At 55.8% G+C, this 11341-nt stretch overlaps 1 protein-coding gene across 11 annotated transcripts in view; it reads left to right on the plus strand.

The window, feature by feature from the left end:
• Positions 1–4883, plus strand: part of NOD2 (nucleotide binding oligomerization domain containing 2) — a 30192-nt gene extending 25309 nt beyond the window's left edge. For all 11 annotated transcript variants that reach the window (XM_016147577.2, XM_016147566.2, XM_016147574.2 and 8 more), the window contains 2 exons: positions 1735–1818; positions 3650–4883. In XM_016147577.2, the coding sequence (XP_016003063.2) occupies positions 1735–1781 (47 nt within the window). In that variant the 3' untranslated portion in view covers positions 1782–1818; positions 3650–4883. The remainder of the gene's footprint in view (positions 1–1734; positions 1819–3649) is intronic.
• The last annotated feature ends 6458 nt before the right edge of the window (positions 4884–11341 follow it).

Below are 11341 nucleotides of genomic sequence, written 5' to 3' on the forward strand. Positions count from 1 at the left end.
TCCCCCAAACTCAGACAGGGAGTCCGCTGGGTGCAGAACCCCAAACTCAGACAGGGAGTCCGTGCAAGTTGTTCGCTTGGGAGGCGGCCGCAGCCAACGCCGGGGAGGGAGTCGCGAAGGGAGGTGGGGAAGGGAAGGTAACCGGCAAAGGCTATGTCACTCAGCCAGTGATCACTGAGGACGAGGACAACTGGGGTTCAGCTCTGCTGCCACGAGGAAGCGGGGGCATTTATCCGCCAGCTCCCTGTCCTTCAGATGTTGAAGCGTGCTTGTGGGGGTATTAATTTTCCGGCACTGCCAGCTTTGCCGTGAACATGGCTAAGAGTGCTCCCTGGGGTCCGTAGCAAGGCCTCAGCAGAGAGCCGAGGTCTTCCCAGCAAGCAGCTCTCAGAGCCAGAGGTGGAAGCTGAGGGACTGTGTCTGCGTTGCCAGCAGCATCTTCTGTGGGGCGCACAGGAAGTGCCCTTCGCCCTCTCCGGGGGTCATCTCTGGCTCAGGCAAGGGAACTGGTGGTTCTCTCCAGTGATCTCTCTTGTGTAACGCCGGCAAGCATGCTCGCTTTATTTGTGTGTGCGTCCGTCCATTCCTCCGTCTACGCATCCATGCACCCACCCATGCATGCAGGCATGCACCTGTCCATCCACTCATGCATCCATGAGTGCATGCACCCACCCGCGCATGCAGGCACGCACCTGTCCATCCACACATGCACCCACCCATGCATGCACCCACCCGCGCATGCAGGCATGCACCTGTCCATCCACCCATGCATCCATGTGTGCATGCACGCATGCATGTGCCCATGCATCCATCCGCCCATGTACATATTGAGATTCGAAACGTTTCCGGCACACCCACTCTGCCAGGCATGGTCTGAGGCACCAAGGACAGAGAGATGAAAAGGACAGAGCAGGCACCTGCCTACAGAGCTCTTACGTTCTACATGGGAGAGACGGATAACGAGCAAGTAAACAAATGCTCGAGACCATTTGTGTGAGTCGTTAGCGCTCTGAGAGTCTGAGAGGGGGATGGGACCCGCGTGGAGACGGCGGGGTCGCTGCCGCTCGGGCGAGGCCTCGGTGACAAGGTGGCGCTTGCGCGGGACCCGGAGTGACAAGAAGGTTCCCGCCATGCGCGTGGTCGGCAGAACGGCAGGCGCGAGGGTCGTGCGGCAGGGACCAGCTCGATGGCTTTGAGGATGCAGGCGGGCTGCAGCGGGGCGCGGAGGGGGGCAGAGGTCGGGGAGTGGGCCACAGGGGCCTCGGAGCCATGGGGAGGACTTGGGGTTTTACTCTGAGGGCACCGAGAAGATTTCGGAGGCTTTTAAAGAGCACAGGAATGTGATCTGATTTACCTCGTAAAAAGATCATGCTTGCTGCTTCCTTCAGAAGAGATGGGAGGGGGTGAGATGGAAATGGGGGGAGGTGGGGGGAGGGGAAAGGGAGGGGAGCCCCAGTCAGGAGGCTCCTGACCAGAGATGAGGGCGACTTGGATCAGGCTGATAGCAGTGGAAAGAGGCGCTCGAGGAGGTCCCGTGGGTCCAGGGGCTGGAGGGCGAGTGATCAGGGGACCCCCGGGGGCGGACTCAGTGGGCAGGGGCCCTCTGAGGAGAGGGACGTGGCTGGGGCGGGTGGCTTCGCTCAGCCGGCCAGCCCCCGGAGCTTCCTTTAATTGGACAGGCCCAAGAGGAGACACGGGCATCCCCGAAGCTCACCATTCCATCTTCCTCTCCAGGCTCTCCAACAATCGCGTCACCTGCCTTGGGGCAGAAGCCCTCCTGAAGGCCCTGGAAAGGAACGACACTATCCTGGAAGTCTGGTAAGGCCCCCGCCCCGGGCAGGCCTTGTGCCCTCTGTGGGCCTCGATTTTCCGATCTGGACAACAGGGCAAGGAGAGAGAGCAACGTGAGAATTTCTAAGATCCCTTTTGCTCTGACATCCGGTGGCATTCTGTGTGGGATGTATCTAGTTCTTTGTCTGGCAAAGGCGTCCTCACATCTCTGAGCAGGAACTAATTCTTTCATTTCTAAGTCACGAGGGCTTATTCAGAAATATCCCTGTTCTAGGAGATCGTGTAGGCACGGGGTTTTGGTCTAAGCATAAAATAGGAAAGAACTCAGCTCCTGCCCTCCGGGGCGTCACATCTACAGCCACAGGTCAAGGCTGCGGCTCTCGGTGGGGGTTACAGAATGAGGGAACTGTTGCACAATGTATCTAAGTCTTTGTATTTAAAAGCCCCATCTTCTCATGTATTTTAAAAAGGCATTGAGTCACAGCATCAAAAATTTATTCTCCTTCTTTCTAGGGATGTATTTATCACTCGGAGAATAAGTGGAATGTTTTCCCTTGGTTTAACGTGTTATGAGTCAATGTCACTACATAGGTTTCAGGCACTGAGCTGGGAAGCCGATACAGCTATCCCCCGACTCATGATGGGGTTACGTCCTGGTAAACCCATCGTAAGTTGAAATTATCGTACGTCAAAAATGAGTTACTACGCCTCGGCCACCTTCCATCAGCGCAGCCCACCTTCGACGCGCTCAGGACACGTACACCGGCCTGCCGCTGGGCAAAGCCATCTCTCTGCCACCGGCCGGCATCACGAGAGCCTTTCGTACTGAGTACCGCTAGGCCGGGCAAAGATCAGAACTCAAATTACGGTTTCTACTAAACACACATCGCTTTTTGCTTCATCGTAAAGCTGAAAAATTGTGTTGAACCGTTCTAAGTTGGCAGTCCATCTCTATTTTAAAACTGGGAGATTTCCTCACAAAGAATCTATCTTTTAGGCTTTTCTCAAAAAAGCTGGCAAGTCCGGACCCCCGTTGAAAGTGCCAGGAACAAAGCAGAGGAGGGGAGAGACCGACCCCAGTGTGCCAGGCAAACGGGCCCCAGCGGACGGCTTGCCCGCCCAGCCCGCCGTCCTGGAGCAGGTCCAGGGCACTGCTGTGTGCCACCTGCCTCCTCCGGGGGAGCTCGCCACCCTCCTTTAAATATGCAGACTTGCCCCTCCCTCAGAAGGCATGTCAAGGCAGCAGCCACCATAGATATCGAAGGATAAAGTCAAAAATAAGGACTTCTAAGCATCTGTCCTGCGACAGAGAGATTGTCTTCTGTGGTCGTGTGACCCCTGTTCCCTGTGGGGTCCTCAGTCCTGGCCACAGTGTGGGTCCCCCTCCTACACCCCGCCCTGCCCAAACCATTGCACCGTCCTAGGAAATGCTGCCTTGGGGGTGTGGTGTTGGGGGCGGGGCAAGCTGGCATGGGGCTGGTATTTTAAGGGTTCTGATGTTAGTTGTTGCCTCTTGTTGGCGCTTGGAGCGGGGGTGGCATCAGGACTTGCTCATTGCATTCTTGACAGATTTTGCTGTTGCCTTAAAAAGAATCTCCAGCCGTGGAGAGTCAGGCCGGCTGGCCGGTGTGGACTTTCTGTGCAGAGTCACCGAGCCTCACTTCATCGCGCACGGTGACTCATGAGCCACCCCGGCTGCAGTGGAGCAAAGCCAGCACCGGTGTCTCTCCCAGGGGACCTGCAGCTGGGCCGGAGGGGCCGGCCATCCGGGCATGGCTTCGGAAAGTGGCAGCTTCCTTTGGAAAGCACTCCTGGGGTCTGTCCTCACTCCAACCTCTCTTCTCTTGATCCCTTTAAGGCTTCGAGGAAACAGTTTCTCTCCCGAGGAAATGGAGCGGCTCAGCCACAGGGACGCCAGGCTCTTGCTGTGATGTGTACAGGCCAAGGTCCTCCCCGTCCGCGTGCAGCAGGCCGTGGCCCTGGAGCCCAGGAGCCGGATTGCACCTGGCAGCAGCCCGTTCAGGCAGAGCCCTGTCCCCACGCCGTCCCCACGCCCAGGCCGAGTGCTGTCCGTCTCCTTCGTCCCGGCAGAGGGGGGAGCATCGGCGCCCGTCGGAGCAGGCGTTTGCCATCAAGTTCTTCCCGTGATTCGATCCAGATCCACGGTGGTAGCAACGGAGCAGCCCCTTAGCACGCAGGGCCGGCCTGCGGGGTGCGTTGCCGAGTGCCTGTGCTGTGGGCCTCAAGGCCTGGATCCACGGGAGAGGCCCCGTCCCTCCCCACTCATCGTGAGGGGGGGGTGTTCAGGAAGGGGCTCTCTGCCATGTCGCAGCTCCTGGGTCGGCATCCAGGCCGCTCCCCGCATCTGGTTCCTCTGCTCCTCCCGGACCGCACGGGGCACTTCCTCTCTGCTGGAGGATTGCGAAGATCACGGTTCTCCGCTTTGCTGCTCCCCGTATAGCTGCCCCTGCCCACCTCCCAGCCTGGGGGGCGCGGGGCTGCAGTACACTCCATTCTCCTTTCTTGTACTTAAGACATTATTGGGAGGGGACACATGACAGCCATTTATCCCCCAAGATATTCTAGATTTGCAAGAAAAAATATGACCATCGACAGCTGCTAACCCACGTAGACTTTTATTTCCAGTGAAGTCGGTTACTCTTCAGTTAAGCCTTTAGAAACAACTCGCCATGCAAAGGCAGCTTTTAAAAATTCATCTGCGTCAGAATTTTGAATGGCCTCACTAGGTTTCTGGTTTCTGGTTGATGCTCATGAACTGAATTCTGAGAGAGCAGACTTCCAAAATGTACCCGTCAGAGTCAGTTCCGTTTCCTCTGTGCCAGAATGCTTTTGGATATAAAGTTATGGATCAAAGGTTTACAGGGGCAAAATCAAAGGCCCTTCCTTTTAAGCGGATGTGTTTTTGGATTTTTCGAGAGGATGCATGTCGTAGCTTTTGTAAATTGTCACTGCTGTGCAAGTGTTATTATTTTAAACCTTATTATTTGTGAAAACTGATTAATATTTATAAGCCACTGTCTGTTATTCTCCCAAGTTTGTATTTTTATTAAAAAAAAAAAAACAACCGTGAATTTTATGCTGTAAATAATCACAGAGAAAACTAATGAATCGCCAAAGCTACCCTCCTTGTGACCAAACATTTTTAAATGTTCCTGCCCCCCGTCAAATATTAAAGCACAATTTTCTACTCGAAGGCAGAGGTGGGGGTGGGGGGTGGGGGGCAGGGTAGGAATGATGTATCTCTTGAGGCAAAAGCAATTTTTAGAAATAGCCTCGCTATTGAAACGGATTTGGCTTTTGTGACATCTAAGCTGTGGGAGCCTCTGGCTGAAGATGTGGGGCCCCCTGGGCCTCCTCCGTTCTCTCCAAGTGGCTCCCGGAGTCTTTCACAGGAGAAGGATGAGGATTGGGGTACGGCTTTCCTCAGCCAGCAGCCTCCTGGGCGGGCCCCACTGAAGCAATTCCTAGCCACGTGTGACCAGCAAGGGCATAGGCAGCTGCTCACCGAAGGCAAGTGCACTTCTTAGAAAGCTGTTGCGTGTGCCTGGCTTGTTAAATGCTTTCGGCTTTTCCCCGGGCTCCTGTGTGTGGCCCTGTCTGTGGGTTCTCTCTGTTGGTGGCGTGAGGTTCTGTCCAGACCACTGTTTCTGATAGAGGACGGGAGGAGGGTGGAGACGGGCCTGGCTTCTCTGAGCCGTGACCACAGCAGCCCCTTTGCTGGCACCTCCTTGGACCATAGAGTCACCTTCCGGAAGCCCAGTCAGCGATCACCCACGAGCCAGATGCGTTAGGACAGCCGGCGGGTGAACAGCAGATGCAGTTCCTGTTCTCATGGCACTTACGTCGAGGGACGAGGGAGAGGCAGGCAGAGAGCAGGGAAACTGGTGAGTGCTGGGAAGGAGATCCACAAAGGTCCTGGGTAGCGCGGAGCCTGCAGATCGGGGGTTGGTTCTACAAGGAGGTGACAGGTGAGCTGTGAGCCCAGGAATGAGAAGGGGCTGGCCATGATGGGGACAAGGGGACCATTCCAGTCACAGGGAACAAGCTGTACAAAGACCCTGTCATGGGAAAGAGCCCGGTACGTGCTGTAGGATGAGTAATGGCCCCCAAAATCCTCAGGTCCTAATCCCTGGGACACGTGAATGTTGCCTTATATGGCAGAAGGGACTTTAAGGAGGTGATCTCGAGATGAGATTATCTTAGGTGATCTGGATAGACTCTCGGTGCAACCGCAGGTACCCTTATGAGAGAGGCCAAGGAAGGTTTGACACCGGACTAGAAGGCGATGTGACCGCTAGAGTAAGATGCTGCACTGCCGGCTTTGAAGGTGGGCGAGAGGGGCCCATGGACCAAGGAGTGCAGCCCTGGAAGCTGGAAAGGGCGAGGACACATTCGCCCCCCCGGGGACCTCTGCGGGGGAGTGCAGACATGCGGCCCCCTTGGTTCCAGCCCCTTTTGGACTTCTGGCCTCCAGGACTGTACGAGAACTAATCTGTGTCGTGTTAAGCCACCGAGTTTGTGGCAATTTATTATAGCAGCCATAGGAAACTAATACGGTATGTTGGAGGCAAGCCAAGGGGGGAAGTGTTGCCAGTAGGGTTTGGAGAGGTGGGCGGGGCCAGTCCTGAAGGGCCTGGGTGGTCATGGTCAGGAGCTTGGTCATGGTCAAGAACTTGGTCTTGACCAAGCCGTCGGAGAGTGCTAAGTAGGGGGATGCAACCCAGTTACCTTTAAAGAAGATTTCTTTTGCTCCTGGAGGGATGCAGAGGGGCGGAGGTGAGAGGAGGAGCAGTGGGGGACCTCCTAGGACCACCTGGGAGCTGCCGCAGTTCAGGGGCAGGCGACTGGCCTGAGCTGGCACCGGTGGAGGTGGAGAGGAGATGGATTCTGGAGCCATTGTGGAGGTGGCTTCCCAAGGACGCGATGAGAGGGATGAGGTACAGGGAAGAGCCCGGATGACTCCTTGATTTCTGACTCGAGTCACCCTGGAGCCTGGAGAAGACAGGCCGGAAACGTGTTTGCGAGGGGGAGGGACTTCCGTTTTAGATCGTTAAGTTGGGGACGTCTACGTGGAGACGTCGAGGGAAGACATTCAGTTTATGGTGTGAGTCTGGAGCCTGCAGGAGAGGTCACTGCCATACAGAATAGCATGGTGTCCTGGGTGTCAAAAGGGGGGTGGGTCCTTGGGCCTGGACGATGTAGGTCAGGGAGAGATCGCGGAGCGAGGAGGATTCAGGAGCGCCTGCGTGGGAGCGGTGCTGGGACCCGGGTGGGTGACGACTGTCGCAGCTCAGAGCGGAAGATGCTTCCTAACTTTTGAGAGGCCCGGCGGATCCGCTGATAGCATTCTAGGCCTGTACAGGTAACCCGTGAACGAGGGCTCTTAGTCTTAGAGTTCTCTAATAGGGAGGTTACCTGAAAGGTGCGGGCTCAGGACCAGCGGCTGATCCAGGAGCAGGCAGATCCCTCATTTGTGGCTGATAATACTTACGTACAGAAAAAAAAAAAAAAAAAAGGGATCAGAGTAGGAGTATTTTTTAAAGAGCTGCAGACTTTAATCACACGCGCCATCATCCTAGAAGGGAAGAAAGTCGATCTGAGTGTTTTACCCCCAACAGTGCCAAAAACCAGATGCTGAAATGAATCCACACCACGGAGGTGTGGGAGGTGCAGCCAGGTTCCAAGTGGGCGGAGCTGAGACCACAGCATCGGTTCATTATTGCGCCAACACGGCTTCCTGCCTCCTTCCCCGCCCGGGAAGGCCGTGTGGGCGAAGCCCGCGGCCGCGAGGCCACACACTTGGCAATGTCCACATCTGATGGATGCATGGCCGCGGGCCCTGGGTGGCAGGCGACCGGCGACCAGCAAGGTCATGAATGAAACCTGGGGACCGGCCGGGCAGTGTCCCTTGGAGACTTACCTCGGGGAGGGACTGTGCCCGTGCAGACTGGCATCTGAAATCTTTAGGGTCCCCCTTTTTGCTCTAAATTTAATCCCTCCTGTCATCACTTCCAGAACAATCCACAAACCCAGCCCCCTAAGCACTACTGTTCCCCATCGAGCACCCTGAAAACCCTTTCTTTCAGGAATGCTGCGTCCTTTTTCACTCGGACGACTTCTTTCTCGACACCCTCAGTCTCGCCTCCTCCTCCTCCTCACCTGCTCCCCCCAACCCCAGGAAATAAGGGGCTCCTTTTGACCAGCGGCCCTGCTTCTGACCTTGATCCCCACAGACCAGCCCCTGCTGGGATCTGAACTCTCCAGGACTTCCCGCGCGGCACAGGGTGACGGCCTAGGTCTCATGCCGGCCTGGCCCACCCCCGTGTGCTCCCCGACCTCCCCTTTGTCTCGCACACCCCCATTCTCCGCACTCCAGCCACCTGGGTGTCCCCCCGTCCCGCGACAGTGCCGAGCACCCTGCCACTTCCAGAACTTTGCGACCGCCTCTTTCCTTGACGGGGCCGGCTCTCTTATTTCCTTCAGATCTTTGTTCAAATGTCATCTCGTTGAGGGGGTTCTTTCTGGAATGTTCTACCGAAAACAGCAGTCCCCGAACACTCTCTCCTCCCCTGCTCTGCTTACCATTGTCTTCTCGGCACGGGCTACCTGATGTACAGGTGTTTCTTCCTTCCCCTAGAATGTCAGCTCCGGGAGATCCGGGGCCACGCTCACTGCGGGGCCCCCAAGGTCGAGACAGTGCCTACCGCATAGTAGGTGCTCACATGTTTGTTGAATGAATGGGGAATTCACTCTTCTTAAAGCGGGCAGACAAAAGAAGGGGGGAGCAGGTTATAATAACGAATAACCCTTTTCCTGACACCGTTAATGTCCCCTTCCTCAAGGAGGAAGTTTTCCTGGGACAGAATCATTCCTGAAGTACCTACTGCTCAAAATGGGATTCCATCTGTCGCCCAAATGTCCCCTTTGATGAAGAGCACTGACCCCTCTTCTCCACGTGTGTGTGTTTCAAATCCCACAGAAATCATTTGGCGCTGATCACAGCAAACGGCTTCCACAGGACAGCGTGGATTTATAGTTCAGCTGGATTAAGGATGATTAAAGTAATCCCTTTGATCTTACCAAAAAGAACTTTGGTGACCAGAGTAAAAGCCCCCAGACAGAAAGCCCCTGCAGTGGCCGCTCGCTAGGAGGGAGGGACATGGGCCAGAGGGCGGACTCTCGGCTCTCGCACTGATGGTTCGTTCTGAATGTGCCTGTTCGCAGCAGTGGTGGGAAATGGATGGAGCCATGGCGGGGTGGGGGTGCGGGGGTGGGGGGGTGTGTCGATGAGCAGCTGGAAACTGCCATTCCCGGACGGCGGATTGCAGGGGAGCGAGGCCTGTCGGGAGTCCGCTTTGGGCTGCGTGGCGTGGCGATGCCCGGCGGGCAGTAGGATATGAACAGCGAACGTGGTGAGGCCGGAAGTGGGAGGACCCTGGGGTACCACTTGGGAAGCACCGGACAGGGTCTAGCAGGAAACGGCGACCCTGCTTAAGACCCGTTCGCGTCAGAGGGTTCCCGCCGCTCCGGGGAGGACACCAGCTCCTGCCCACGCTTCTCCTGGCCCGGCCTCCTGCGCCCACGCTTCCTGGGCTCTGTGTCTTTCGGTTCCCGCAGCGAGGCACGCGCACTCCTGTTGCGTCTGCCTGCAGCGCTCCGCCCTCACCCCTGACGGCCGGTCGTCTGCCCTACCTCACCTCAGAGGTGACTTCCCCGAACAGGCCTCCCCTGAGCCTCGACCACCTTAACTGTGTGCTCAGTGCTCACAGCCCTTCTCCTGAGTTCTCACTCTAACCTGGGTAATTAAGTGATCTTGTCATTAGTCATTTCGGGTCTGCCTTCCTTGCCAGAGGGCATGAGTGGCCTCTCTCTTGGTGACCAGCTCAGTAACCTGGGGCCACAACCAGGGCTGGGCTGAGTGGAACGGGAAAGGGGTGGGGGCTGGGGGGGAGGGAATAGAGGTGATCAAGCTGGCCTGGAGCCATCCACAAAGACTGTTGGAAGAGAGTGGACTTTGGCTGGGCCTTAAAGGAAGGATTTGGAAGGCAGGGAGGGTGGGCATTTCCGCTGGAGAATCTGTCTAACCAGAGGTGGGAAGAGCACTGGCCGGAAGTCAGGAGAAGCAGGGTCTCAGTTCACCTCTTGGGTGACTGGGGACAAGTTATTTTCCTCTCCGGACCTTTATCTCCCATCCGTAAAACGCGAGGCCGGCTTATTGAAGACTGCAAATAATAGCACCATGACGCCATTCCCCGTCTCATCCCCTGGCGGACATCTCTTTCCCGGGAACTTGAACACAGCTTCCAGCGTTGTTTCCAGCACTGTCTGAGCCCTTACCAACTGAGAGGAGACGGTACTTGAGATAAGCCCTGTTTATCGGGCATGGCTTGGGAAAATATCTCTTGGATGAAGCTTGACACTCTGCTTCGGGGCACATGTGACAGGACCGAGCTGGGGAAAGCACGACTGAAGCGGAGGGCTCGGCAGCACCAAAGGCCATCGTCGCCGAGGACATGAAGATGTTCTCATCCAGGGGCGGCAAACTCAGATGCCTCAGGGGCCCGTAGGCGACAGAAATGAGAGACGGGTGCCAGGAGGAAAAGCGGGGAATGGTGAGGACTGTGGCAAGAGAGAGAACGAAAGGGTAAAAGGATCGTCCTGTGTAAAGGGATTCAGGACCTTCCTCTCCCGCTCCTCTTCCTCCCCTACCCCCACCCCCACTGTATGGGCTCAGCAGAAACAGTCTTCAGGCTGGACTTTTCTCCCAGAGTGCGACCTCTGAGTCCCACAACTTTATTGGAGAATCTAGATCTAGAAGGGGAACGGTGTCGCCTAAGGCCACACCGTGAGCTGGGCCTGTTGGTTCCCATGTTCTTGCTTTCTGTGCAGTGAGGTCGCGAAGTGTAAGGAGCAGAAGAAGGATGGATAAGGAGGGATGAGAGTGGGCTGAGGCTTAGGTTTTCAAAGATACCCATTTCATCCTGGATGCTCATGGCTAGGGAGATGACGGGTGGTGTACTAATACTGTTAGTAATCACTCACATGACTTCTTTTATGTGCTTACTGGTTTAAATTCCCCAGATCTTCAGAAATGTCACTTTCCGCTAGGGAAAATTTTCCCTCTCATGATTAAACACACACACACACACACACACACACACACACACACACACACACCTCTTCCTCAATATTACTCACCTTCTCATGTAATTGGTACTTAAAATGTCAAAGGAGAAGGAATTAATTAACAGGAGTATCCAGTGCAGCAAAGCATGCTGCAAGGCTCTGGGACTGATTATAAAAAGCACTTCCTTAAATATTTTGAGCACTTTTGGGAATCACAAACCTCCCTTCTAATTGAAAGATCCTTAACTACACCCCAAGTCCTGGCTGGTGGCCAGGGGCGCAGAGCTGAGCGAGGCGGCTGTGGGAATCCCTTTTTCACCGCCCAGGGAGACCTCTCTCCAACCTGGGGCGGCAACAGAGGTTCAGGACCACCAAGAGTCCCAGGCCGAATCTGAGGGAGAGG

The sequence above is a fragment of the Rousettus aegyptiacus genome, unplaced genomic scaffold (genome assembly GCF_014176215.1).
Source record: "Rousettus aegyptiacus isolate mRouAeg1 unplaced genomic scaffold, mRouAeg1.p scaffold_m13_p_14, whole genome shotgun sequence".
NCBI lineage: Eukaryota > Metazoa > Chordata > Mammalia > Chiroptera > Pteropodidae > Rousettus > Rousettus aegyptiacus.